We start from the raw sequence: 26,462 nt of genomic DNA, 5'->3' as shown, positions 1-26,462 counted from the left end.
ATTGGAGGACTCCATCTGCGTCCTTAGGTTTGAACGTGCAACTGATGCGGAAACGGCTGTGCTAAGAGAGGCAAGGCTTGACGAGCGAATTGGTGGGCTCGGGAGAGATGTCTTGAGCTCAAGTGATCAAATTGCCGCTCTTGAGGCCGAGAAGGCACAGTTGTTGGCTCGACCGTCCTCCTCTTATACTTCTGCTTTCCCCAACATTCCTTGGCATTTGTATGAGATGTGGATCCACGTTGAGGCTCAGCTAGACATATATAGGAATTTGATGATGGCGGGGAAGGTTCCTGAGGCCGATTTTGAAGATGCCCATTTTAAGGCACATGACGCTAGGATTGCCTGTAGTTATGACCCCACTACGCCGGGGACCGGTGATGGTGAAAAGGACTTGGACGGGCTTGCATATGATGCTTGGTATTATGATGACTATCCCGATGGCGGGGGTGATGATGGAAACGGCACTGCTGGTCTGGGCGGTGAAGGTGGCAAAGGCGAAGGCGGAGATGATGTAGCGTGATGCTTTTGTACTTAGTTTTTGTTCTTCTTCTCTTTTTTTGTGGGGGAGTCTTTCTGGCCCTTTGTAAGATATTTTATTTTTTTGGAATGGAATGATCATGACTTTTCGTTGTATGTTCTTGGCCCTTTTACTTTTCTTCGAATATTTTTCTTCGGAAGAGTTGTGTTGGTACCTGCTATTTCGAACATGGTCGAGTGTATCTTTGGTTGAATTGGGTGAAGTCCCATGTCGTGCTTAATTCGAACGAAGTTGTAAATCAAACTTAATTCAGGTTGAGCATGAGTTAAATTCGAGTGTGATCGAATATGAATTTGAATGATGTCGAATGTTTAATTAACTCGAGCAAGGTTGAACGTGAGTTAATTCGAATGAGGTCGAATGTTAGTTAATTCAAACGATGTCGAATGAGAGTTAATTCGAACGAGGTCGAACGTGAGTCGATTCGAGCGAGGTCGAATGTTGGATCTTAGTTGATTCGAACGAGGTCGAATGCAAGTTAATTCGAATGAGGTCGAATGGGAGTCAATTCGAGCGAGGTTGAATGCGAGTCAATTCGAGTAAAAACTTGATTCGAACATGTGTTTGTATGCTTTGATTTCATATATATATATATATAAGTTTACATGCTTTTCGGGCTGGTATTCTAGTCCCAGTTTATCTAGTCCCTTTATTGTTCGACCCAGAGAAGTATTTGATGGGTCAGACAATGAACTTGTTAACTTGCAATCTATCCTGCTCGAGCCTTAAACTATGAGATGTCTCCCTTGTCGCCTCATCAAAAACCTCCTTAAGAAAACCTAGTTGGGACAAAATTCAGGTGAGGGAAAAAAGAGTAAGGCCCGGATAACATCTTTTCTTATAAGTTAAAGTACTTGAGGTGGGTGTCAGTCCAATTGTTCGGCAATAATTTCCCCTCCATTGTTTCTAGTTGGAATGACCCTTTGCTTGCTCATGTCGTAATCTTATATGGGCCGTCCCAATTAGTCCCTAGTTTTCCTTCTCGTGGGTCCTTGCTCGCCTGTATTTTGGCTTTGAGTACGTAGTCTCCTACTTTGAGTGGTCTGACATTAGCTTTTTTGTTGTAATATTGCTCCGCTTGTTGTTTTTGAGCGACCATCCTTGTGTAAGCCATATCTCTTCGCTCTCTGACCTCATCGAGGTTTTGCCTCCTGTTTTCGTCGTTAACCGGTCCGCTCTCGTGCGAATATCTCTGGCTTGGTTCTCTAACCTCGACCGGTATTACTACATCGGTCCCATAGACTAGTGAATGTGGTGTTTCTCCTGTGCTTGTTTTCGGCATTGTGCGGTATGCCCATAGCACTTCCAGCAGCAATTTCGACCACAGTCCCTTGGCGTTCTCGAGCTTTTTTTTCATGATGTTCATTATTGATTTGTTGGAGGACTTCGCCTGACTATTGCCCGCGGGGTAATATAGCATGGAGAGTATTCTTTTAATGTGCCATTTTTCAAAGAAATCGACGATCTTTTTCTAGTGAACTGGGGCCTATTGTCACAACTGATTTCTTTGGGGATGCCGAAGCGACATATGATATTTCTATATATGAATGTAATCACTTGCTCGCATATTTAGGCGAATGCACCTGCTTCTATCCACTTAGAAAAATAGTCAGTTAAAACTAAATGAAATCGTACATTACCTCGTCCCGCTGGGAGGGGTCCAACGATGTCTATTCCATATTTGATGAAAGGAAAGGCGAGGTGACTGAGTGGAGGTGCTCGCCCGTTTGGTGAATCATGGGGGCATATTTTTGGCATTTCTCGCATTTTCTTACGAAGTCGGCGGCCTCCTTTTTCCTCGTGGGCCAATAGTAGTCCACTCGTATGAGGCATCTGATGAGAGCTCGATTGCCGGTATGAGCTCCGCACGCACTTTGCTAGCCGCCAAATGTTCTTTTCTACAAGTCTTTATTGATGACGTTGTACCTGGATGCCTGCATTCGAAGCTTCTTGGCTTCTTTTTTATCGGGTGGGAGCTCCCCGTCGTGAAAATATGAGATAATACGATTGCGCCAGTCTCGAGTCAAGTTTATAGTTCGTACCTCGATTTGATCAAATCGATAAATGGAGGAGGGTGATCACGTTCCCTTCTCCGGTTATGCTTTTGGTGGCCGCTGCCAGTTTGGCGAGGCAGTCTTTAAGCACGTAATTTTTGACTTGTACATTAGAATTATCTTTAATAGTCTTAGTATATTTATTTAAATTATTTCTATAGGATTTCACTTTATTATTAATTTTAATTCTAGTCTTAAAGCACAAAAATTTAAAAAATACAAAAATAGTTTCATATAGTTTGCCTTAATTAATTGGAATTGATTTTATATTTAATAGTATATATTAAAATTATTGTGTTTCTTAATTTGTGGACTTTAAGAGTTGAAATTCCCAATTTTTGAGCACAAATTGGGCCACCAAAGGCCCAAATCGAGACCAACTCGCTCAAGCTCATACACACTCCCCATTTGACCTAACCTAATTCCTACTCCCTAAAAAGACATCAGCTATCTCTCTTGAACGGGACTGGAGAACGGGCGACCGTTCCTTTAGAGAAAAAGGATCTGATCTTTCTCTTGCCTTCATTGCTGGAAAACCAACACTGGTAATGCCTCTTACCTCTACCATCTCTCACCCATCGCCCTCACTTGGAAGAAACATCACTCAAACACACACAAAGACACAACGAGACAACCTTTCATCTCCAGTTATCATGGCTGTTGCCGATGGAGGTGATGACCGGCGACGGCTATAGCTCATGTCGCTGCGATGCCACTGCTGCTCCCTCATCTCCGCCTCTGTCGTCTCCCGCCAGCCGACTAACTCCTCCATTCTAGAACAAAACAGCCGCCCACCACCTAAAAGGAATTCGCACACACACATATACAGAGATACACGCTCACGCAAAGGGCAACTGAGTGAGAGGGGGCAGCGACGATCTTCAGTCCAAAAAAACGAGAGAAATAGGGTCCTAAAAAAGCAGAACCATAAAACCCCATAAAAATCAGTTCCAAAACCCCTATGATTTTGCATCTTTAATGCTAAAAACCAGCCAGAGTTTAGTTTTTGTCTTTTTAGTTTAGTTTGATATTTTCGGCAAGCTTCGAGGTCGTCGGTGGTTGTTGTTCAGGGGATCCATTTCAGTCGTGCGTCAGGGTACTGTCTGTTGGTTTTCGGTTCGAGTTTCGTCCGGGGTTCTATCGTTTTGAGGTCATTTTCTTCCTTCCTTCTGTTATTTTTTGCTTAATATTATGCTTTTATTGTTTTATTAGTTTGTTGTTGCTGTGTTTTACTGAATGTTAACGTTTCATTACTCTATTTCGATGACTTCTTACTATTTATTTGCTCCATTTGTTCTTGTTAATTGGTTAGCCCCTATTCGGATGAAACTAATGGTCAGATGAGTTAAATTGCCTATTTTAATTATTCATTAAGAGATAGATGTTTAAGGCATTTTGATTAACATTTTGGTGACTCCAGAGTTAAATTAATTTATTAATTGAATTGGATGATGATTTAGATACTAAAACAAGTATTTGGCCGTGGGATTGGATTGAAAGTTAAAAGTTAATTGAAATATTTCTATTACTCTTTTAATTAATTGAACCGCTAGGAGCATGTTTAGGCCAATGACTCGGGTAGGCAATCTTTAAGATTTTCGACGTTCGCATGATATAATTACGGGTTTCAAATTAAGACCAAAGTATCCGTTCGCGCAACATTGGGTGACTTAATAATAATAAAATGTTATTAATTGTGTATACGTTCGCGTGACACGAGTACGATTTAAAAATGAATATTCGTAGAAAATGCTTTAGGCGCGACTTAATCTATCATCGTGATTGTGTACACGTTCGCGTGACATAATTATGATTTTCAAAATAAATCAAGGTACACGTTCGCATGACTTTGGCCAAACAATCGTAATAATAATAAAGTGTTATTAGTTGTGTACACGTACGTGTGACATGACTTCGACACGCCAAACAAACGAGTACACATACGCGTGACTCGTTTCAAAATAATTTCATAATTACGAATAATCAAGCAATCTAAAAGCAGTAAAAGGTAAAATGCACATAGGATCTAAAATACGTAATTAAAATAATTTAATTAAGCCAGGTATGATTAAAGCGACCATGCTACACTTTCTCCCGGATTAACAAAATTCCTTACCCGGTCTTTTGGTTTTCTCAAATCATAAATAGAATCAATTTCCTCGATTTGGGGTTTAAAATAAACCGGTGACTTGGGACACCATAAAATTATCCCATGTGGAGACTCTGATTAAATAAATAATCCTATTTCGATTATTGTCCCTTTAATTGGAAAAACTCCATATGCCCCTCGAGAAAAAGGAGGTTTAACATCGTCCGCTTCGATGTTCTGCCCTTGGGATATTTGATCGATCTGACATTCGTCGAACTCAGGTAACAGTTTGCAAATTTCGGCCTTGTATTTCTGTAGTTGTTGCTCTTTAATTTGGAAAGTCCCTGTAACGTGGTTAACGATGAGTTGCGAGTCGCATCGCAGGACACTTATTGTGCTCCGTACTTGAGTGCCAGTTTTAACCCTGCAATCATGGCCTCATACTCGGCCTTATTGTTAGTCCTATCAGGGCACCGTATGGACTAGCAAACTATTTCGCCTATTGGGACCTCGAGCACGAGTCCTAGTTTAGATCCTGATGCGTTAGAAGTACCATCAGTGTACAGACCCAATGGTTGTGCATTTTGACGGAAGTAGTGGTGGTATCCCTTTCTACTTCGGGCATTATCTTCGTACTTAAATCGGCGACGAAGTCGGCAAGAACTTGCGACTTTATCACCATTTGCGGATGATAGGTTATATCGTGCTCGCTTAGCTCTATGAACCACTTGGCCAATTTGCCTGATAGTTCGAGTTTGTGCAGGATACTCCTTAGAGGAAAAGTCGTGACCACCAAGATGGGGTAGCACTGGAAATAAGGTCTAAGCTTTCATGAAGCTACGACCAAGGCCAAATCTAGCTTCTCGAGGTAGGGGTACCTCGTTTCAGCGTCGGTCAAGGTTTTGCTAATGTAGTAGATTGGAGTCTGCATACCTTTATTTTCTCGTACCAGGACTGCACTTACTGTGACAATGGACACGACCAGGTAGACAAGGAGACGCTCTTCAGGTTCTACCTTAGTGAGCAATGGGGGCGAAGACAGGTAGGCCTTTAGTTCTTTTAAGGCGTCGACGCACTCGAAATTCTATTGGAGTCCGTTATCCTTTTTGAGTATGCTGAAAAATTTGTGGCACCTACCGGAGGACCGTGAGATGAATCTCGACAGGGCGGTTATCCGGTCGGTTAGCTTTTGCACTTGTTTCTTGCTAGTTAAATTTTCTGGGATTCCTTCTATGGACTTGATTTAGTCGGGGTTGACCTCGACGCCTCGTTGCGATACCAAGAAGCCGAGGAACTTCCAAAGGTTATACTAAAGGCGTATTTTTCGGGGTTCAATTTCATGTCGTACCTTCTGAGTATGTCGAAGGCTTCCCTGAAGTGGTCGATATGGTCTCCTTTCCTTTTTGACTTAACCAACATGTCATCTATATATACTTCCATGGTCTTGCCGAGTTGATCTTTGAACATTTTGGTCATTAGCCTCTGATATGTTGCCCCTATGTCTTTCAATCCGAACGACATCACCTTGTAGCAGTATGTCCCCTGATGGGTGATGAAAGTGGTTTTTTCTTGGTCCTCATCCTCCATGAGGATTTGGCTGTAGCCTGAGTAGGCGTCTAAGAAGATTAGCAGTTCATGCCTATAGAGTCGATGAGTTTGTCGATATGGGGCAGCCAAAATGAGTCTTTTAGGCAGGCTTTGTTCAGATCCGTGAAGTCTACGTACATCCGCCACTTTCCGTTCTTCTTTTTCACCATGACCAAGTTGGTGACCCATTGAGGGTACTTCAATTCTCTAATAGAACCATTTTCTAATAATTTTTCAACCTCTTCGCGAACCGTGTCATTTATTGCGGAGTTGAACTTTCGTCTAATTTGCCTCATTGGAGGGGTCTACATTCAACTTGTGAGTTTCTATCTCCTTCGGGATACCTAGCATGTCTGCATTGGAAAAAGCAAACAGGTCTACGTTACTTTTTAAGAATTGGTGAAATTTTCCTGGATCTTGGAGCTTATGGCCGATGAAAGCTTTCTTGTTGTGGTTGTTATCGTCTAGTTGGATAGGGTTGAGGTCCTCTACGGTTGACCTTGTGGCTTCTACGATTTTGGGCTCTCGGACGACGTCTTTCCCCACATCGCCATCTGACCCCGACTTCGTTAATTGTTATGCCTCTTCGGCCTTTCCTTTTAGTTGTTGGGTGTATGTGCAGTCTTAGGCGATGCGGTAGCATTCTCGAGCCGTGCATTTCTCTCCTAGGATGCTTAATACTCCCTAGGGGGTAGGAAATTTGATGACTTGGTATAAGCTGGAGGGGTAGGCTTTCATGGCGTGTATCCAAGGTCAGCCTATGATGGCATTGTACACCGTATCCTGGTCCATGATGTGGAATGTGGTGTCCAAAGTGACGCCGCCAGCCAGGACAGGCAGCGTGATTTCTCCATATGCCAGCTCAACTGCATTGTTAAAGCCTGTTAGTGTGATGCAACGCGACACTATCTTGTCCTCGAGCTTCATTTGGGTGAGAACTCGAGGGTGGATGATGAATGCACCACTCCCATTATCGACCATAACACATTTTATTTCAGTATCAAGGACACGTAAAGTAATTACAAGAGTGTCATAGTAAGGAAGGACTAAACCGTGGGTTTCTGACTTATCGATGATGATACTTTCTTCGAGTTTGTCATACCGTTTGTGGGTGATGTACCGTTTGAGTTTGTGGGTGGTGGTGAACTTCATGTTGTTGATAGATGCATCGTCGCCTCCTCCGATGATCATTTGAATGGTCCGAGATGGGGAAGGTGGTTTGGGCAGTCCCTGATGTTGTTCTTGCCCTCGGGTGAAGTTAGCCCTCCCACGATCGCTCATCAGTTCTTTCAAGTGCCCTTGATGAAGCATGTTCACGAACTCCTATCATAGGAAAATACAATCATCGGTTTTATGACCCCGCTCCTAGTGGAATTCACAGAGGACATTTGACTTTCTAATGCTCGGGTCGGATCTCATCTTTTGTGGACATTTCACTTTTGGGCCGAGCTTATCCAGTGCGTAGATTATTTCTGAGGGGGAAACACAAAAATTGTGAGCAGATAATAAAGGGGGCATACCTCTCTCATTTTGGTGGATTCCCGTTTCCGGCCTGGATAGACCTTCATCGTGGCGTGGAGGTGGCATGAGGGTGCCTCTAACGTAAGGATTATGTCTCTCTCAATTAGGTCGGGATCCCGAAAGATCTCTCCTGTTATCATTTCTCCGGTCTTTCCTATACTCCATTTGGACCGAGGTCAAATGTTGTGTAGGTCCGTTGAGATCGTCCTCGTCGGCTCTTACCTCAGCACAGTAGGCGTTGTGTATCTTGTCCCAAGTGGTTGAAGGGTATTTCATGAGTTGGCTTAGCAACTTTTTGGTCACCCTCGGCCCACTTCTACTTAGCCTATTCTGGAAAGCGGCTATCACCATCCCCTCAAATACATTTGGAAGGGTCATTATTATACGGTTGAACCAGGTGAGGAAGTCCCTGAGTCCTTCGCCAGGTGATTGCTTGATGGCGAATGTCGTTCACCCTCGCCTATGCTTTCTTAGCCCCGACGTGGGTGGTGATGAACTTGTCTGCCATTTCCTTGAACGTTTCTATAGAACGCGCAGGTAACTGTGAGTACCAAGTCAGTGCTCCCCCGGTTAGGGTTTCTCCAAACTTCTTCAGCAATATGGATGATATTTGTTCTTTTACGAGGTCATTTCCTTTTACTGCAGTGACATAGAGGGTCACATGATCCTCCGGGTCCATCGTGCGGTCGTATATTTTTAAGTACGACGGCATTTTGAAAGTCTTTGGTATGATGTATGGTGCAGCCTCATCGCTATATGGTTGCACAACAAACTGACCGACGTCTCTTTTTGGCAGAAGTTTTGGGGCATCCGGTATTTTGTCTACCCTTTTTTGGTGCTCTTTCATTTGGCTACGGAGCATTTTGTTCTCATTCTCCATCTCCTCCATTTTCCTCAAAATGGATTTGAGGGTGTCATTACTTGCATCACTAACATTGAAGGTAATACCTGTTGTGGGAGGGGGCGTGCTGCTCGTCAGCTGCTGATGCGACGCCGACTCTTGTCTCTTCTCTACTCGACCTCCTAGCGGGTTTGTCGAGGAAGATGGTTAGCGTGTTTGTCAACCATGTTTCAAGTAGATTTTTCACTACTGGTGGTTCCTCTTCTGTCGTGGATGCAGAGGCACTCTTACCGTGCGAGGTCGTAATGCTACCGAGAGGTGAAGGCGAGCTGTTTTGCCTGGGAGAGGTGTTTTGTGTTATGTCTTCGCCCTCCATTTCGTCCACTTCGTTAATGGTGTGGAGGAGGTTGGTAGTGAGGTCGGCTATCGCCTTCCTCTTTTCCTCTCTGTTGCCTGCCATGTCAGATTTGTGCAAACAAGGAAATTAGAGATTTTGCAAAGTTTTGTGTGTTTTTTTGGATCTAGAAGAAACTAAAATTTTAATTAGAAAATTTCCCACAGAGGGCACCAAATTATTTGACCAAAAAGTATTAAGCCTTTTTGTTAAACTAATTAAATAAGATGGTAATGGATAAATCCTAGTTAAACATAATAAATCCTAGATCTGAAATCGGTTGATATGAACAATGTATAATATTATAATTGCACTTAAACCAATTTAATAAAAATGGATATTAAATGATATTGTTACAAATGCGTGGGGGAGTAATGACAAGCAATAAATATATTAAATGTCAATAAATGTAAATCGAGAGAATGATTCACCCAAATATTTAATGAGGTGGATGATTCTCCCTCTGACAATGATGCAAGACAAACAAATGTGGAAAATAGAAAGCTTTCTGGGATCTGATGCGAGAAAGTGTAAGATCAACAATAAACTGAATCTTTTTGTAAAGACAATGTTTGTAATCTTTTTCCGAGTCAACGTTTCATGAGAGAACTTATCGTATAGAATATTACATGCCCTTTATTCTCTCTCCATTCCCACTTATATGGGACATATCCTTTACCTAACTGAAAGTACAAGTGCATAGAATATTATATAAAATATTCCTATAAAATATCTTATTACTAAACTAGCCGTTTGGGCTGATTAGAGTACTCGACCTCGACCCTAGCTACTCAGCTCGCCAATAGGTTTCTTCTTAAGCACGACCTCAGCCTAATCAGTTCTTAGTTATCCTTTCTTAGGCAAGATTACCTTGGTAAGATTTTGACCCATACACTATTCATCCACCTAATGGGTCGTTCAGATACTTTATGGTCTTAATAGATGCATTTGTAGATAGTCTCATGTGTGCCTATTGTCATCTCGCAACCTAGCGTTTGCAAAATTAATGGCACAAATAATCTAATTACGGGCACAATTACCTGACAATCCAATTAAGTCTATTAGACTCGATAATGCTGCTGAGTTTTCATCCCGAGTATTTAATGATTATTGCTTATCAATTAGGATAACAGTAGAACATCTTGTAGCTCATGTTCACACTCAAAATGGTCTTGCAGAGTCTTTAATTAAATTTCTGCAATTGATAGCAAGACCATTACGCATGAAAACGAGATTACCCACTTTTGTTTGGGGTCATGCCATTTTGCATGCAGCAATGCTGGTTCGTCTGAGACCGACAAATTATCATAAATATTCTCCGTTGCAATTAGTTTTGAGTCATGGACCTAATATATCTCATTTAAGAATATTTGGATGCGCAGTATATGTGCCAGTAGCACAACCATATCGCACCAAGATGGTTCCTCAAAGAAGGTTAGGAATATATGTTGGATTTGAATTACCCTCTATTATTGGCTACCTCAAAATATTAATGGGGGATTTGTTCACTGCTCGATTTGTAGAATGTCGATTCGATGAGACACTTTTCCCAAAATTAGGGGGAGAAATTGGTGAAACCAAATGAGAAATTACGTGAAAAATCCATCATTGTCTCATCTTGTTCCACGTGCCTTTATTTATGAAAAAGAGGTGCTAAATATTATCCTTTTTTAGAAAATAGCAAATCAAATGGCAAGTGCATTTACGGATCTGAAAAGGATAAAAAATCACATATCCCTATAGTGAATGTTCCAATCCGTGTTGATATTCCCGTTGGACAATCTTCTAGTATCATAGCTAATGAGTCAAAAGCACGCCTAAAACGTGAAAAACTATTGAGTTCTAAGGATCGAAATCCTAGAAAAAGGAAAACAAATGATCAAGATGACACTACGAAAGAGACTCATGAAGAAATCCACGATTGAACCAATCCTGAGATTCATGAAGAAATCACTGAGCTTAAGACTCAAGAAAATAAGGAACTATCAACAAATCCAATCGATATTGAGACAGATTTTAATCGACTGGATATAGTGTTGGATTATGTCCTTGCATATAATATTGCATCTAGCATTATGCAAGATAGTGAGGATCTTGAACCTCAATTTGTTGAAGAATATTCACAAAGACGTGATTGGCCAAAATGGCAAGAAGCAATCCAATCCGAGTTGGATTCACTTGCGAAACGTGAAGTTTTTGGGCATGTAGTCCAAACACCTAATGGTGTTAAGTGTGTTGGCTATAAAAGGGTCTTTGTACGTAAAAGCAATGATAAAAATGAGGTGCAAAGATATAAGGCACGCCTTGTTGCACAAAGATTTTCACAAAGGCCTTAGGTCGATTATAAAGAGACATAATCACCTGTTATGGATGCAATAACATTTCATTATCTCATTAGCTTTGTTGTCCATGAAAAGCTTGACATGCATTTAATGGATGTGGTTACACCCTACCTTTATGGCTCACTTGATAATGAGATATACATGAAAATTCTTGAAGGATTTAAAATGCCCGATCACATAATTCAAAGTCTCAAAAAATATTTTCAATCAAATTGCAAAGATCTTTGTATGGTCTAAAGCAATCAAAATGAATATGGTATAATTGCCCATGCGTTTTTATAAAGAAAAAAATATCGCAATTTGTTGTACTTGCCATATATGTTGATGACATAGACCTTATTGGAACTCCTATAGAACTCCAAAAGACAATTGATTATTTAGAGAGGAAATTCTAGATGAAAGATCTCGGAAATATAAAATTATGTCTCGGTTTGCAAATTGAACATTTGGCAAATGAGATTTTTGTTCATCAATCTGCCTATATAGAAAAGGTATTTAAATGGTTTTACATGGATGGAGCACATCCATTAAGTACTCCGATGGTTGTTCAATCACTTGATATGTATAAGGATCCGTTCCGACCTTAAGAAAATAATGAAGAGCTACTTGATCCTGAAGTACCATATCTTAGTGCAATTGGTGCACTAATGTATCTTGCTAATACTACAAGGGCCCGACATAACTTTTTCAATTAATATCTTAGTAAGATATAGCTCTGCTCCTACAAGGAGACCTTGGAATAGAATCAAACATATATTGTGGTATCTAAAAAGGACTAGCGTTATGAGTTTATTTTATGGCAATGATTGCAGTTCCGATCTTGTTGGTTATGCCGATGCTGGGTATTAATTCGACTCTCACAAGGCTCGATCTCAAACAGGCTATGTGTTTACATATGGAGGTACTGTCATATCTTGGCGATCGACTAAGCAATCAATCGTAGCTACTTCATCTAATCATGCTGAGATAATTGCTATTCATGAAGCAAGTCGAGAATGTGTGTGGTTGAGGTCTATAATACATCTTATTTGAGAAAAATATGGTTTGAAGTATGACAAATTACCCACAATTTTGTATGAAGACAATGCAACATGCATAACCCAATTGAAGGAAGGATTCATAAAACGAGATAGGACAAAATACATTTTACCAAAGTTATTTTTTACTCATGATCTTCAAAAGAATAGTGATATCAATGTGCAACAAATTCGTTCAAGTGATAATATGGCTGATTTGTTCACCAAATCTCTACCGATGTCAACCTTCAAGAAGCTAGTGTACAAGATCGGAATGCGAAGGCTTAAAGACGTGAATTGATGCTCTCATCAGGGGGAATTAATATGTGTTGTACTCTTTTTCCCTTATAAGGTTTTGTCCCACTGGATTTTCCTTGAAAGGTTTTTAACGAGGCAACCAAAAGACGTATTTTTAAATATGTGCATTATTTTTCCTTCACTAGAATTTTTTCCACTGGGTTTTATTTTAGTTAAGGTGTTAACGAGGCACATTATTTGTTGAATAGACATTTTAGGGAGAGTGTTATAAATAGAATTTTATTTAAGGTGAATGTCTAAGGTTTGTTACTTTGTGGCCAAGTCACTTTTTTCTATAAATAGAGGAATTATATTCCGTTACAATTCATCTCAAATCAATAGAATTCCCTCTCCATTTTCTTTACAATATTCTTCTATTGTTTTATTTCAAATTTCTATATTTCTTAATCTATATGCCAATGCTTATTTGCTTTGTAAAACTTCTGGAGATATGAATAAGTGAAAACTACCTAGTTTAACTTTTTATAGTACAAATGCTACCAATATTAATTAATTTATAAAATATTACTAATCTTAGTCAAATACTATTAGTATTAGCTCAATTAGCTATTTGTATGATTTTCTCTTTCTCTTGGCTTACTCTAGTTCTAACCTCTTTCTCTTGATAGAAAAATAACAAAATTAATTCTTAATAAAGTGAGGAATATGAGCTTGGCAAAATAATTAGATGTCTAATCACTCGTGTTCTTTCATGTAAATTTGATTGCTAACCTTATCATGTGCTAAAAGAGCAGTAATAGTTCGCTTTTTTTTTTCTTAATAGGGAAAAAGACCGTAATTGCTCATGTACTATTATAAATAGTACATGATAATAGGCAAAATCTAGGTGATTTAGCTATTGTTTATGCTTCCGCTTGATTATATTCCAATGACATATTATGGTTAATTGATGAAAAATAGGCTTTAATTGTGATATGTATACATTGCAGGACGAGGAGCCTGTATGATGCTTTCAAGAGGATATTACAATGATTTATGAGCAAGAACAACCCCTCGGAGTTGAGTGCGCGCAAGGACGAGATGAAAAAATGGACGAAATCAAGCTCCAGGTGCGCGAAGAAATGCGCGAAGGCGCGCAGGAGTTCGCGCGTAAGAAAGGCCGAGGCAGAATCATGCGCGAAGAAACGCGCGAAGTTATGCGCGAGCTCGCGCGTGTCCGGTCCGGAAAAACGTTATTTAGGGTAGAATTGGAAATCTGGAGAAAAACCCACTTAACCTATATAAAGTCAAGCTCGCCCAAGGTTAAATCATCAAGGGTTTTCATAGTTTAGTGCAAGAAATAGAGAGGCAAGAGGCAAGGAGGAGTTTTGACCATCAAGTTCTTCTTTTCTTCTCTTGTTTTTGCTATTTTGTGATGAAATTGAACTTATTTGGGATGAACACTAGTATGAGTGGCTAAGACCCATTGTTCTGGGGTCATGGGTAAAACATGAATGTTGTTGTTTGGAGTTTAATTTGACAAAGTGGGTTTATCATATTGGGTTGTTTATTTAATTCTGCGTTCAATTATTTTGCTGAGTAGCTAACAGTGAAATACTATCTATGAATCTTTAGTTGAACTCGAAAGTGGGAACTTTAGATTGCATATAGAATTAAATAGAGCAAGTTCTTGAACCCGGGTCTCGGGGAACGGATTCGCAATTGGGATAGACATATATCCAATTGCCTTGCTTGGTTGAAATACAGGAATTATAAATGCGTTCTTGTTAATCTTAATTCCATAGACATATAGGCATTGAGTTGACTTGAATAAGTGAGTAAGAACTCAACAGATTCTTATGAGTAATATCAACCCTGTCAATCAATAACCCAGACAAATTGATTAGTCATTCTAAGCCAAGAACACAACACGATTGTTAACTATACCCGTGACCCTGGAATATCCTCTCCTACTGTTTGTTACTCGAAATTGCTATTCGTTTGGTTACTTGGTTTAGTTAGATTAATTCTTTATAGTTTAAGTAGTAAAACAATTACATCTCTCTTTTGTGAACAATCTCTTGGGTAGATACAGAAATTAGGTTTGAATTAGTCACAGTTAATCATAAGTCTTCGTGGGAACGATACTCTACTCACTTCTCTATTACTTGACGATCACGTGCACTTGCGTGAGTGTTTTTGGTCGCAACAGTACACGTTTGTCCTCCATTTCGCTTTACATCCAAAACCCACCCTACCGTTAACAAACTTGATGGAACTGCCCCTAACCCTAACGGATGGCCACTGTGGCACCTAACCCTGCAAAATTTTGCCACTTAGGATTCCAAGTCAGCTTTCTATTAAGTTGAAAGCCTAGTTTGATATGACCGATTTCACTCCAAATTATATTGAACTATTTCATTCCCAAAATATTGACCCGCAACCGTTTGCCCACTAAATAAATAGAAATAACCCGAAAAAAATGAGTAGAGACCTTCATTTTGTTGAACCTTCTAGTACTTGAAAGAAAACGAGAGAACAAAGACCGTCTGTAGAATCATTGCGTTTCAGTGCCAATTTCAACTAAAAGTAAGAAATTATTCCAAAAAACTTAATGTTTCTGTTAGTTTTATCTCTTTCTTATATGTAACTGAAGTGAAGTTTTACTAGGGTTTCGAATGTGTTATATATGTAGATTTTTCCCTTTCAGTTTTGTTCTTGGTTGTTTAGATATTTCAGTTCCCCCTTTCATTATTGATTATTTCAGGCTGATAGGCGTGTGTAACCAAAGTATAGTTGTCATAGGGTTTCGAATTTGTTGTTTAATGGAGTTAGGGTTTTCAAAATTGTTCTTGGTTGGTTAGGGTTTTCACTTATCTCTTTCTTTATCGATAATTTCAAGCTGTTAGGTGTGTGTTTTTGCATTTGTATTCACTTGCATGTAGTTTTTCATTATTAAACCCTAATTTTATTCTTTTTATTTGCATGTGCCTCATATCTTGTTTATTCTTTCTTGGTATTGAAAAGTCCTTTGGTGGTTTAGGGTTTCAATTTAATATTTGGTGGTCCCACCTTTTTTTTTGTAGAAAATAAGTGAATCAGATTTTTTGTATTGGTTTTCATTTGTTCTTTTCTGCATTGTTTATTGGAGGGTGGGGCAGAAGTCACTTTATTTGTTACTTTAATGTATAGTCCCTCATATCCATGACTTCTTCAATATGTGGTACCTCACAATTTTTATTTTTATGCCTTTATCTCTATACCTTATCTGGTTTGTTTGGGGGTTTCCAGCTGTACTTCATGTAGTTTAACTATTATTTTAATTCTTCCATTTGTTTTTGTTTGTTTATGTTGACTCGTTTTAGTGTGTATTTGATACTGTTTCTATATTTTTATTCTTCTACTTAAGTACCTTATGTGATTTTAGTGTGTCTTCAATATGTATATTCTTTATTCTACAGTTTACTGACAAGGGTCCTACTGGATTTGATCTTTTATCATGGTAGAGTGGGTTAAGAATCACTCATGGCATACTCAAGAAAATTTGTGCACACCAAGTAAAGTTTTGATTCTGACTTGCTTTCCTATAATGATTTAGTGGATGAATATATTTCTAACTTAGGGTATGAGTCTAACAACTGATAGTTAATGGTCCTTCTGGTACATACTATGAAATAAAAGGTGATTATGGCATTAGGACTTTATTGGACTTTGTTAACAACCAGTTTAATGTTATTAACATATTTGTTGTAGAGGCATGTGAGCCAAGTATTAATATACCTAATATAATCTATCATAATGAGTTTGATGAACCTGATGAACTTGAAGCTGCCACTGATTGTGATGAAAGTGATAAGACCAAAGAGTATCTTAGAGGCAAGGACAAGACTCCAGTTGAGACAACAAAATGTACTAGATGCAACCATGCAAATTGGATTTGTTGGTGATTCAAGCGGTGTAAGTCAACCATCAAAGCTTACTTTCTCAGCAAAGGAGCTAACATGGCTGAAAAATTCTGCCATTACTGAAAATTAGTTGAACAAACAAAGGTTGACCAAGTTGCAAGCAAGAATGGGTCGTGGTAAGGAGTAGAATTGATGAAAATCTGCTTCTAGTGAGCTTCTTTTATGATGTCAATTTTTAAAAGTGTTGTAATTACTGCCATGACAGTAAATTTTATATTTTGGTTGTGGTTCTTTGGTTGTGATAGTTGGATGCCATATTATAACTAGGTGTTGACATCTTTTTGGGTTATAATATGGTATCCACTTGTCTTATTAAACACACATTATGAATGTTGATAGTTGGTACATTATGAATCAAGATGAATATTTGTTGATGAATGTTCAATTCATTATTGTCCGTTTTGTTCTCTTTTCAACTTCAGTTATCCAATTATATCCATTTTTACGACTGGCATGTAAGTTTTCTACTTTTACATTTGCTGCTATCTTTTATGTCAAATAAATTGGATTGAAAGTAATTAAATGACTTAGTTCAATATTCAACATGACATTTAAAACAATCAAATATGCAACACATATACTACTAAGGGAAATCAACGAATACTACACTATCATCATACACTAAGGGAAAAAATTGACCAACAAATACTACTATACGAACATCATCGAACCTGCAGCACATGGCTGGAAAGCAAATACTACTACTGTGACAAATACTACTACACCATAGCATAATTGACCTAAAAGTCAGCTACAGATATATAACTCAAAATCAGCAACCTTGTCTTCGCAAAAAAGTCACTTCATCATCGAGGCTACAAAGAAATCAAGAAAAGTTCCCAAGAAATTATAAGCAACATCCTTGTCTTTGCAACTTTATATTCCAACTTGATGACTTTATTCACTTCATATTGGTGTATAGCCTTCATGGCAATTACTTCTTCCTTCAATTCGCCCCTTTCCATCTTAACCTCATCTATCGACGATATTACATCTTTAATATTAGTCCAATCACATTGCGGGAAGATTTTATCTTTTCATTCCTAAAACCCACATGAACTAGGCTGTCAAACATAATTTAAAAAGATCATTTAGCTGATCATTACAAAACTCTAAACTTGTAGATTCATAATTACAATAAATTCTTGTTTAAAAAAGAGAAAACTGAAATTAAACAACCTTAGGCCTCATACATTTGTACAATTTTCTTCCGAGGTTATATAGAGTCGACGAAGTGAAGTGGTTGGCTATGATTCCACAATGACACCTAATATGTGATGAACAACTATCTTGCGATATTTATGAACCAAAGATACGAGGAGAATGAAGAAGAGAAATTTTGGCAAGATTTCAGTCGAACACTAAATTCTAAGCAATGGAGTGTCTTTTGGGGGAGAAGAAGAAACCGTTGGGTATGAGCCACTATTTTCACAGTGAAATGGGTCAACAAAATTTGGGAGTGAAATTGGTCATATCAAACTAGGCTTTCAACTTAATGGAAAGCTGACTTGGAATCCTATGTGGAAAAATTTTGCGGGGTCAGGAGCCACAGTGGCCATCCATTAGGATTAGGAGCAGTTCTATCATGTTTGTTAACGGTAGGGCGGATTTTGAACGTAAAGTGAAATGGAAGTTCAAACATATACTATTTACATTAGTACATGAGCAATAATGGTCTTTTTCCCTTCTTACTAATTGTTTCCTGAGAGTCAATAGTATTGCTACTTATGTTGTTCCCAACTTCTCATTTGTGCCATCCTCGATTCGTCACAATCCAAGTCTTATTAGATAAAATCAAGAAATAATAGCATTTATGATATCACAAAAAACACAAACCTCATGAAAGAAACTAAGTTTAAAATTAATGATATATCTATTTTGATACAACAGTTTAGTCAAATACTTTGAAAAGTAATGAAGATGAGTCACAACTTCATTAAAAGTTGAGTCACAACTTCTTTAAAAGTTATTGAAGCCCACTTAAGTATAAATTTGAAAATTTAGATTTCGGAAATTGAAATTTGTATCAAGTGGGTATTATTGTAATAATTTGTGTAAATCTCAAGGAGTTTGAATTTTAGTTTTGGAAAAATTTGATAGATATTTAAGGTAGTTTGAATTAGAATTTAAGCCAAATAAAGTTCTTTAAACTAGAATAATGATATTGACAAGTAGGGCTGCTTATCAGCAAATTGGGCAGATATTTATGCTTAGCGGTTCAGTTTATCAGTTATCGGCTTATAGAAGTACTAATTCGCTAGCCACCCTATAACATATCGGGCGGACCGATATCGGATTAGCGATTATCGAGCATTTATTGGCTAAATCAAATAGACAATAAAAATTACATAAGTAAGCAAGACAGTAGATAATAGATAGACGATCTAATCGCAATCACACTCCAGTGCACTAATGAACCTCATTGTTAATGACCATTTTTTCTTCTTTAATTCTTTTACAACAAGCAACTAGAATACAAATTGAGGATCTTTAACTAATAATAGAAGTTCAGTTAACATTACTTTTGCTTCAATTATCAAGTTAAATGATTTATTTGAGTAGAAAGGTAACAAGAACTATCTATATCAGTCTAGTCCTACCCCAAAAATAAGTTATGATGACATTGAAGCTCAAGCTGCTAAGAAGCTGTTTCATAATGGGTAAAAATATAAATATAACAATTCTTAACGGGTTAATGGTTTATCCGATAAGAAAATTGAGTAATCCTCCCCCGAATCGATGGACCATTAATTATAAAATTTCAATTCGTTTCCCAATTGTTAATCCGATAACCCGATACCAATAAGCCAATAAGCCACTTTACAGTTCGGATTTAAACAACCCTATTGACGAGTAGGAGAGGAAGCATATAAAGTTCTTTAAACTAGAATCTTTCTCTCCTACAGAAAAGAGAAAAATCGCTCGACTATCTACTAATCAGCTACCCTATTCCTTGACCTTCATGCTCTCATATCTAGGGTCATGGATCAATGTCCTCGTTGATCTGAAGATGTGTCATGCCCTGTTTAATCATCTCTCCCTAATTTTTTCTCGGTCTTCCTCTATCTCTCCTTAGATTTATCACTACCAACCTCTCGCACCTCACTGGAGCAATTGCGCTCTTTCTGTGCACTTGCATGAACCATCTTATCTTCGCTTTTCGTATATTATAGACTACGATGGATCTTACTAGACGTTATAAATATTTTTGATTAGTATATACTCCCTCCGTTCAAATTTATGTGAACCTGTTTGACTGGGCACGAAGCTTAAGAAAAAATGAAGACTTTTGGAATTTGTGATCCTAAGGGCATCTCCAATCTTTACCCCATTTTGGGGACAGCTTACTCCAACCATTCCCCCATTTTTTCCCCAAACTTTTTTATATTCTTATCTCTCTTCTATATTATATTATTATCTTTCATTTCATTTTTTAATTTCCATTAAACAAATTCCATCTTTTATTTTTATTAATTTGTAATTTTCATAATTAAAACAATTCCATAAAATTTTAAATAATATAATTTGTAAGCAATTATTATAGATTAACTAATAATTCCAATAAAAGTGAAATCATTGTGATACAAGATTAATTAAATACATATTGCATAACGATAAAATTCATTCGAAATACTAGATACATATTCAACTTCAACCTCTAGTATTTTTCTATAAATGATCTATTAATGCATTACGAAGTGCAAAATGAGCATCTTTGTCCTTAATTCTTCTATGTTGAAATAAAAATTCTTGAAATCGTTGATTTCATCTACTGCCATTTCTACATAAAAATAATAAATGCACGAAAATTAATTTATTAAAATTATACACCAAAGTTAAGATATAATATTAATATTATAAATACATTACATAAACATAATTAGGTATATATAAAGAGATAAATTAAAAGACTAAATAATAAAATAATAATAAAAAGTGATGAATAGTAATGGAGGAGATGAATAGTGTACCGCCATATTTGAGGGAACACTATTCATTCCCCATTTTGGGGACAAAAATAGGGAAGGGTTGGAGCTAAATTCCCCCAAATATTTCCCCCATTACGGGGGATAGGGGCAATGTTGGAGATGACCTAAATAAGTCAAAAAGGGTCCAGAATATTTGTGTGGTTATAAAAGTTTCTCATTAAAAGTAGAATTGCAAATTTAAACTAAATTATTACCAAATTTAAAAAGGGATCATTCTTCTTGAAACAGACCAAAAAAGTTCACATAATTTGAAAAAGAGGGAGTAGTATTTAAAGTCAAAAACTTGATGTGGTCATAATTCACATCTGAAATACAATTTCGGTGGAAAATATAAGAGGTTTAAACAAGTTGGTAAGCTCAAGAAATTGATATGCCATAATGACGTCATAGACCGAGACGCGAAATCCAATTACTTAAAAGCCCATAGACACTAGAGCCATCTCCGCCTATAAAAGAATGGGTTTTTCTACATCAATTTCACCCCATCTCTTCTTTCTGATATTTTCCTTTAGGGTTTATCCTCTTCTCTCTTTTCTCAGTGTAGTAAAATGGCTGAAGTAGAATACAGTTGCTTCGTCGGTGGGCTCGCATGGGCTACCACCGATAGAACCTTAGCTGATGCTTTCGGTACATACGGCGAAGTTCTCGACTCGAAGGTCCGTTTGTTGCGCAGAGCAGAAATCGAATCCGGGCCCATTTTTTGGCTTTGTTGATGACCTTCTGTTACTGATTACTGTTTATTAATCTCTGGTTTACTTGATTCATCTGTTACTGTTACTGTTACTGTTATTACTGTTATACCCTTGAAACGGTACGTTCCGTCTTTTTTCTCTTTTTGTCAAGAGATGAAGATAGATCGGTTAATTATTTTGCGTGTAAACGTTGTAGATCTGTTAGATCTGAGCTTAGTTTTGTTTTACTTTTATTTTTCAGATCATTAACGACAGAGAAACTGGCAGATCTAGAGGATTTGGCTTTGTTACCTTTAAGGATGAGAAATGCATGAGGGATGCAATCGAAGGGATGAACGGTCAGGAACTTGACGGCCGTAGCATTACCGTTAACGAAGCTCAGGCTCGTGGAAGTGGAGGCGGCGGCGGTGGTTACGGAGGTGGCCGACGTGAAGGAGGAGGCGGTGGTTACGGAGGTGGTGGTGGTGGCTACGGAGGTGGCCGACGTGAGGGAGGAGGCGGTGGCTACGGAGGTGGCCGACGTGAAGGAGGAGGCGGTGGTTACGGAGGTGGCGGTTATGGCGGTGGTGGTCGTTATTAGATTAAATTTACTTAATTTTGGCCTATTGTTAAATTGGCCTTTAGATTAGTATCCATTACTGTTTTAGTGTGGTTGGTGTTATTGTCCTTTATATTTGGTTAAGATACTGTGAATCTGTATTTTACAAAGTTCCATGGAATCAAGTAAATGATGGTTTACGAAATAACTGTGTCGGCTTCTTAGTTCATTACTAGTTGAGGAACTCTCTTATATTCATTACTTTTTAAATGAAGTTTAAAGGATTAAATTAATTGAGTTATTAAAGAGTGAGTACTTGATGATAGTATTAGAGCCTGTTTGGATATAAGATTTTTTTTACTCTTTTTCGATTTTTTTTATTTTTTTTGAAATTATTATTTGCCGATGAAATTTACATTTCTTACGTTTTCTGAAAATTTAAAAAATTCGAAAAAATTGATTTTTAAAATTTTACTTATATTAATTATAAAATTTTAAAAACAACTCAAAAGTATATTTTATGTTCAAACGCAATTTTTTTTTTTTTTGGAGTTTTACAATTTTTATGTTCTAACGTCCAATTAGTAGAAGACAATTTATTGGCTTTTAGTAAAATAACTACTTGTTCATAAATTATTTTAAAATATAAGTGTCTGATTGAGGCAATATTGTATAGTTATCTCAATAGTTAAAGATTCAGCGTCAGTCAGATATTTATCTCGATAGTATAGTAGAAGATAATTCATCGGGTTTTTAGTAAAATATCTACTTGTTCATAAATTAATTTAAAATATGCGTGTCTATTGGGGCAATACTGTGTAGTTATCTCAATAGTTTAAGATTCAGCGTCAGTAAGATATTTATCTGGATATTAGCAGTCAGATATTTATCTCGATATTGGATTATTTAGGCCCATAATATTTTTCCTTTTTTTTTTGTTAAAAATATGTTTGTTCATAGAATTTTACAAGTTTTTTTTAAATATTTCGAAAATAACATTCAAAAATCAAAAAGTGATCACCTTTCCAAAAAATTTAGGAATTTTTGTTGCGTACTCACTAACCTGCAATATTTTTCAGTGAAATGCATGTTCAAATATTATTTTTAATACAAATATTAGTTTTTGACTTGACTTCAAATATTACCTTTTTTTTTCCCCAAAAAATTATGGAGTAATCTTTATGTCCAAACGCCTGCTTAGTATTACTGTTTGATTCATCGGATAACAAATATAACATATTATGTAAATTTGAAATATATATTTGGTTTGAAGATGGATAAAGCTGAATAAAATTTGTTGTTACCAAATTTAATCATAAATTTTAGTGGCTTAGATATAAGAAAAATCTCGATGTTTTCAATAATTTTCTGGTTGCAAAAATCATGCTCCTTAGTCCAATAATAGGTCTGATGCCTGATAGAATCAGTTTAACCAAATATAGAAATGAGATATTCTAGTTTCAAGTTATATGTCGTAGTTTTTAAAAATAGTTATCTCAAATTATGTTATTAAAGCTCAAAACTAAATTAATTATTCTTTTCCTATTCTGATTTTAGTATTAATTGTTTTGAAGACACAAATACCTCAATTATGAGGGTAAAACATGTTGGGAATAAATCCTCTAGAGTAATAATATTTATGGTAATAAAAGCGGAATAATAATGTAGCACTGAGAAACGATAATCAACAAGAATAAAAGAGTGACAACGACACCAGGATTTTTACGTGGAAAACCCCTCTGAATAAGGGGAAAAGCTACGACCCCGAGAGGAGCAACTGATATCACTATAGCAAGGAATTTTACACTTTGTAGGTCCGAGTAAAATATTTCAAAGACCACTACAACACTCAAAAGAAATAATCCTCTTTTGATATTCCCACCTCACTACAATATTGCTCACTCTTCTATTTTCCTCACAGATTATTTTCTTATACCCTGTCTTTCTTTCTCTCTTTGTTTGTGTGTTTGAAGAAGTGAAAGAGGTCCTCCTTTTATAGGAGAAAAGAGCCGTAGGCTCCAACTGTGCTACAGGAGCATTTTTAATCTCCTTCACTTGTTTCCAAACTTTGGCTCCAAATAAGATCTTTCACCAAAGATTTCTGCCATAGTGTAGGCAAGATAGGCATAAGGCTATTGCCAACTTTTGCCAACCAATGAGATGGACCCCACAATCTCCCCCTCCAGTCCCATCTACCTGAAGGAGGTAACACCGGGGCTGCTAATTTGAGTGCATGCCGACGAGTTATTTGCATAACTCGAACTTGTCTCTTGGTATCACCTTGGCCAATATATCCGAATGATTCTCACTTGTATGGATCTTCTTGACCTGCATAGATCCATCCTCTATCTTTTCTCGAATCTAGTGGTATCTTACATCGATATGATTTGTTCTTGCATGATACATGGCGTTTTTGCTCAAATCTATTGCATTTTGGCTGTCACAATAGACTATATATTCCTTCTGGTGCAATCCAAGTTCATGAAGAAACCGTTTCAGCCATACCATCTCCTTGCCAGCTTCAGTAGCGGCAATATACTTTGCTTCAGTTGTAGAGAGTACGACACACTCCTGCAACTTTGACTGCCATGATATAGCTCCCCCTAAATATGTGAACAGATATCCGGTAGTAGATTTACGATTATCAAGATCACCTACTATATCAGCATCCGTGTAGCCCTCCAAGATTGAATCAGATCCTCTAAAATACAAGCAATCTCCTACAGTACCTCTTTGGTACCTGAGTATCCACTTGACTGCTTCCCAATATTTTTTTCCAGGATTTTCAAGGAATCTGCTAACAACACCAACTGCATGAGTAATATCAGGTATGGTGCATACCATTGCATACATCAAGCTTCCGACTGCTGAAGAATAAGGAACTTTGGCCTATTCCCTTTCTCCTCCACTGTTGTGGACACATCTTCTTGCTCAACTTCAAATGACCAGCAAGAGATGTGCTGACTGGCTTAGCACTTTTCATGTTGAAGCGTTCCAGTATACGTTCAATGTACTTCTCCTAAGATAGGCACAACTTTCTGCTTGTTCGCTCTCGAACTATCTTCATCCCCAAAATTTATTGTGCCGGGCCCAAGTCCTTCATATCAAATGACTTGGACAAATCTCCCTTCAACTTTGCAATCAACTCTTTGTCTTATCCTACAATCAACATGTCATCCACATACAACAACAATATATTAAAGTTGTTATCAGAAAATTCTTTTGAAGTATACACATGGATAAGAATAGGTCTTTATGTATGTTTGACTTTTCATGAATGAGTCAAACTTCATATACCACTGCCTTGGTGCCTACTTCATCTCATAAAGACTCTTATTCAACTTGCACACCATGTGTTTTATTCCAACAACTTCTAATCCTTTTGGATGCTCCATATAAATCTCCTCTTCTAAATCTCCATGAAGAAATAAAATTTTCACATCCAACTGCTCCACTTCAAGATCTAGGCTAGCTGTTAAGCTCAATATTGTACAAATAGAAGTCATTTTGACAATATGAGAGAAAATTTCACCAAAATCAATACCTTTCTGTTCAAAGCCTTTAACCACCAATCGAGCTTGTATCTGACCAGCTTGCCATTTCCATCTTTCTTGAGTTTAAAGATCCACTTACATTTGAGTGGTCTTTTACCCTTTGGAAGTTCAACCAGTTTGTATGTGCCATTTTTCCATAGGAATTCCATCACTTCTAGCATGAATTTCATCCACTAGTTCTTTTCTGGATGTGACAATACCTCTTTAAGACTTTTTGGCGCTCCCTCATCACTGATGAGGATATATTATGTGGAAGAGTACCTGCATGACTCTACCCTTGGCCTTTCCGATCTCCTCCGAGGTGGAGGTTGTTCTTCTCCCTGAGTTGGGTGCTCCACTTTCTCGACATCATCATCAAGTTTCTCCCCTGCTCAATAACCTCACCAGGTTGCTCCCCCTGCTCGGTAACCTCGTCGGCCCTACTTTCTGCACTTGTGGGATTGTTAGAAGTAGAAGAAATGGTAACAAGGTTAGGGATTATACCATTTTTGGCCTTCTCTGACTAATTATCTACAACTCCAACTTTACTTTCTCGGAAGATTACATCTCTGCTTCTGATGACCTTCTTCTTTACAAGATCCCAAATTTGTACCCGAACTCTTCATCTCCATATCCGATGAATTTGCAGGGAACAAATTTATCATCGAGCTTTGTCTCTGATCCTTTGGTATATATACAAAATCTCTGCAACCGAACACCATCAGATGTGAGTAGGACACCTCCTTGTTGGTCCAAACTCTCTCTGGGATGTCAAACTCCAATAGAACTAATGGGCTCCTATTGATCAGATAACAGGCTGTCTGAACTGCTTCACCCCAGAACGACTTAGGTCGTTTAGCCATTCTGTGCATGCTTCTCACCTTCTCAACAATGGTGCGATTCATCATCTCGGCTACGCCATTATGCTGTGGGGTTCCAGTAACTATCTGTTACAATCCATATCCACACGCGTTAGTTCATGCCATATATTAGTTAAAATAAATCCAAGAAGGAATAACCTTTGAGATGATAAGAAGTTAATCCTATTGGTCTTAAGCGATACAAGGGTGTATAAGGGTGATTAACAAGCATTAGAAGTTAAACGAATCAATGATGTTGTAACTCA

The 26,462-nt window shown here is 37.6% G+C and overlaps 2 protein-coding genes across 2 annotated transcripts; one reads left to right on the top strand and one right to left on the bottom strand.

Annotated features, from left to right (window-relative positions):
* Positions 1–7,021: 7,021 nt before the first annotated feature.
* Positions 7,022–7,579, bottom strand: LOC104238793 (uncharacterized). The gene has a single exon (XM_009793270.2). It carries the CDS (start codon positions 7,577–7,579, stop codon positions 7,022–7,024), a length of 558 nt encoding a protein of 185 aa, XP_009791572.2.
* A 13,460-nt stretch (positions 7,580–21,039) lies between these two features.
* On the top strand, positions 21,040–22,011 carry LOC104238791 (glycine-rich RNA-binding protein). Its single transcript, XM_009793267.1, has 2 exons — positions 21,040–21,229; positions 21,507–22,011. The coding sequence occupies exons 1-2, from the start codon at positions 21,122–21,124 to the stop codon at positions 21,843–21,845; spliced, it is 447 nt and encodes a 148-aa protein (XP_009791569.1). The 5' UTR covers positions 21,040–21,121; the 3' UTR covers positions 21,846–22,011.
* Positions 22,012–26,462: the final 4,451 nt, after the last annotated feature.

This window comes from Nicotiana sylvestris, chromosome 12 (genome assembly GCF_000393655.2).
Source record: "Nicotiana sylvestris chromosome 12, ASM39365v2, whole genome shotgun sequence".
In the NCBI taxonomy this organism is placed as follows: domain Eukaryota; kingdom Viridiplantae; phylum Streptophyta; class Magnoliopsida; order Solanales; family Solanaceae; genus Nicotiana; species Nicotiana sylvestris.
Note: the sequence above shows the minus strand (reverse complement) of the source record. Positions and strands in the feature narration are given on the sequence as shown.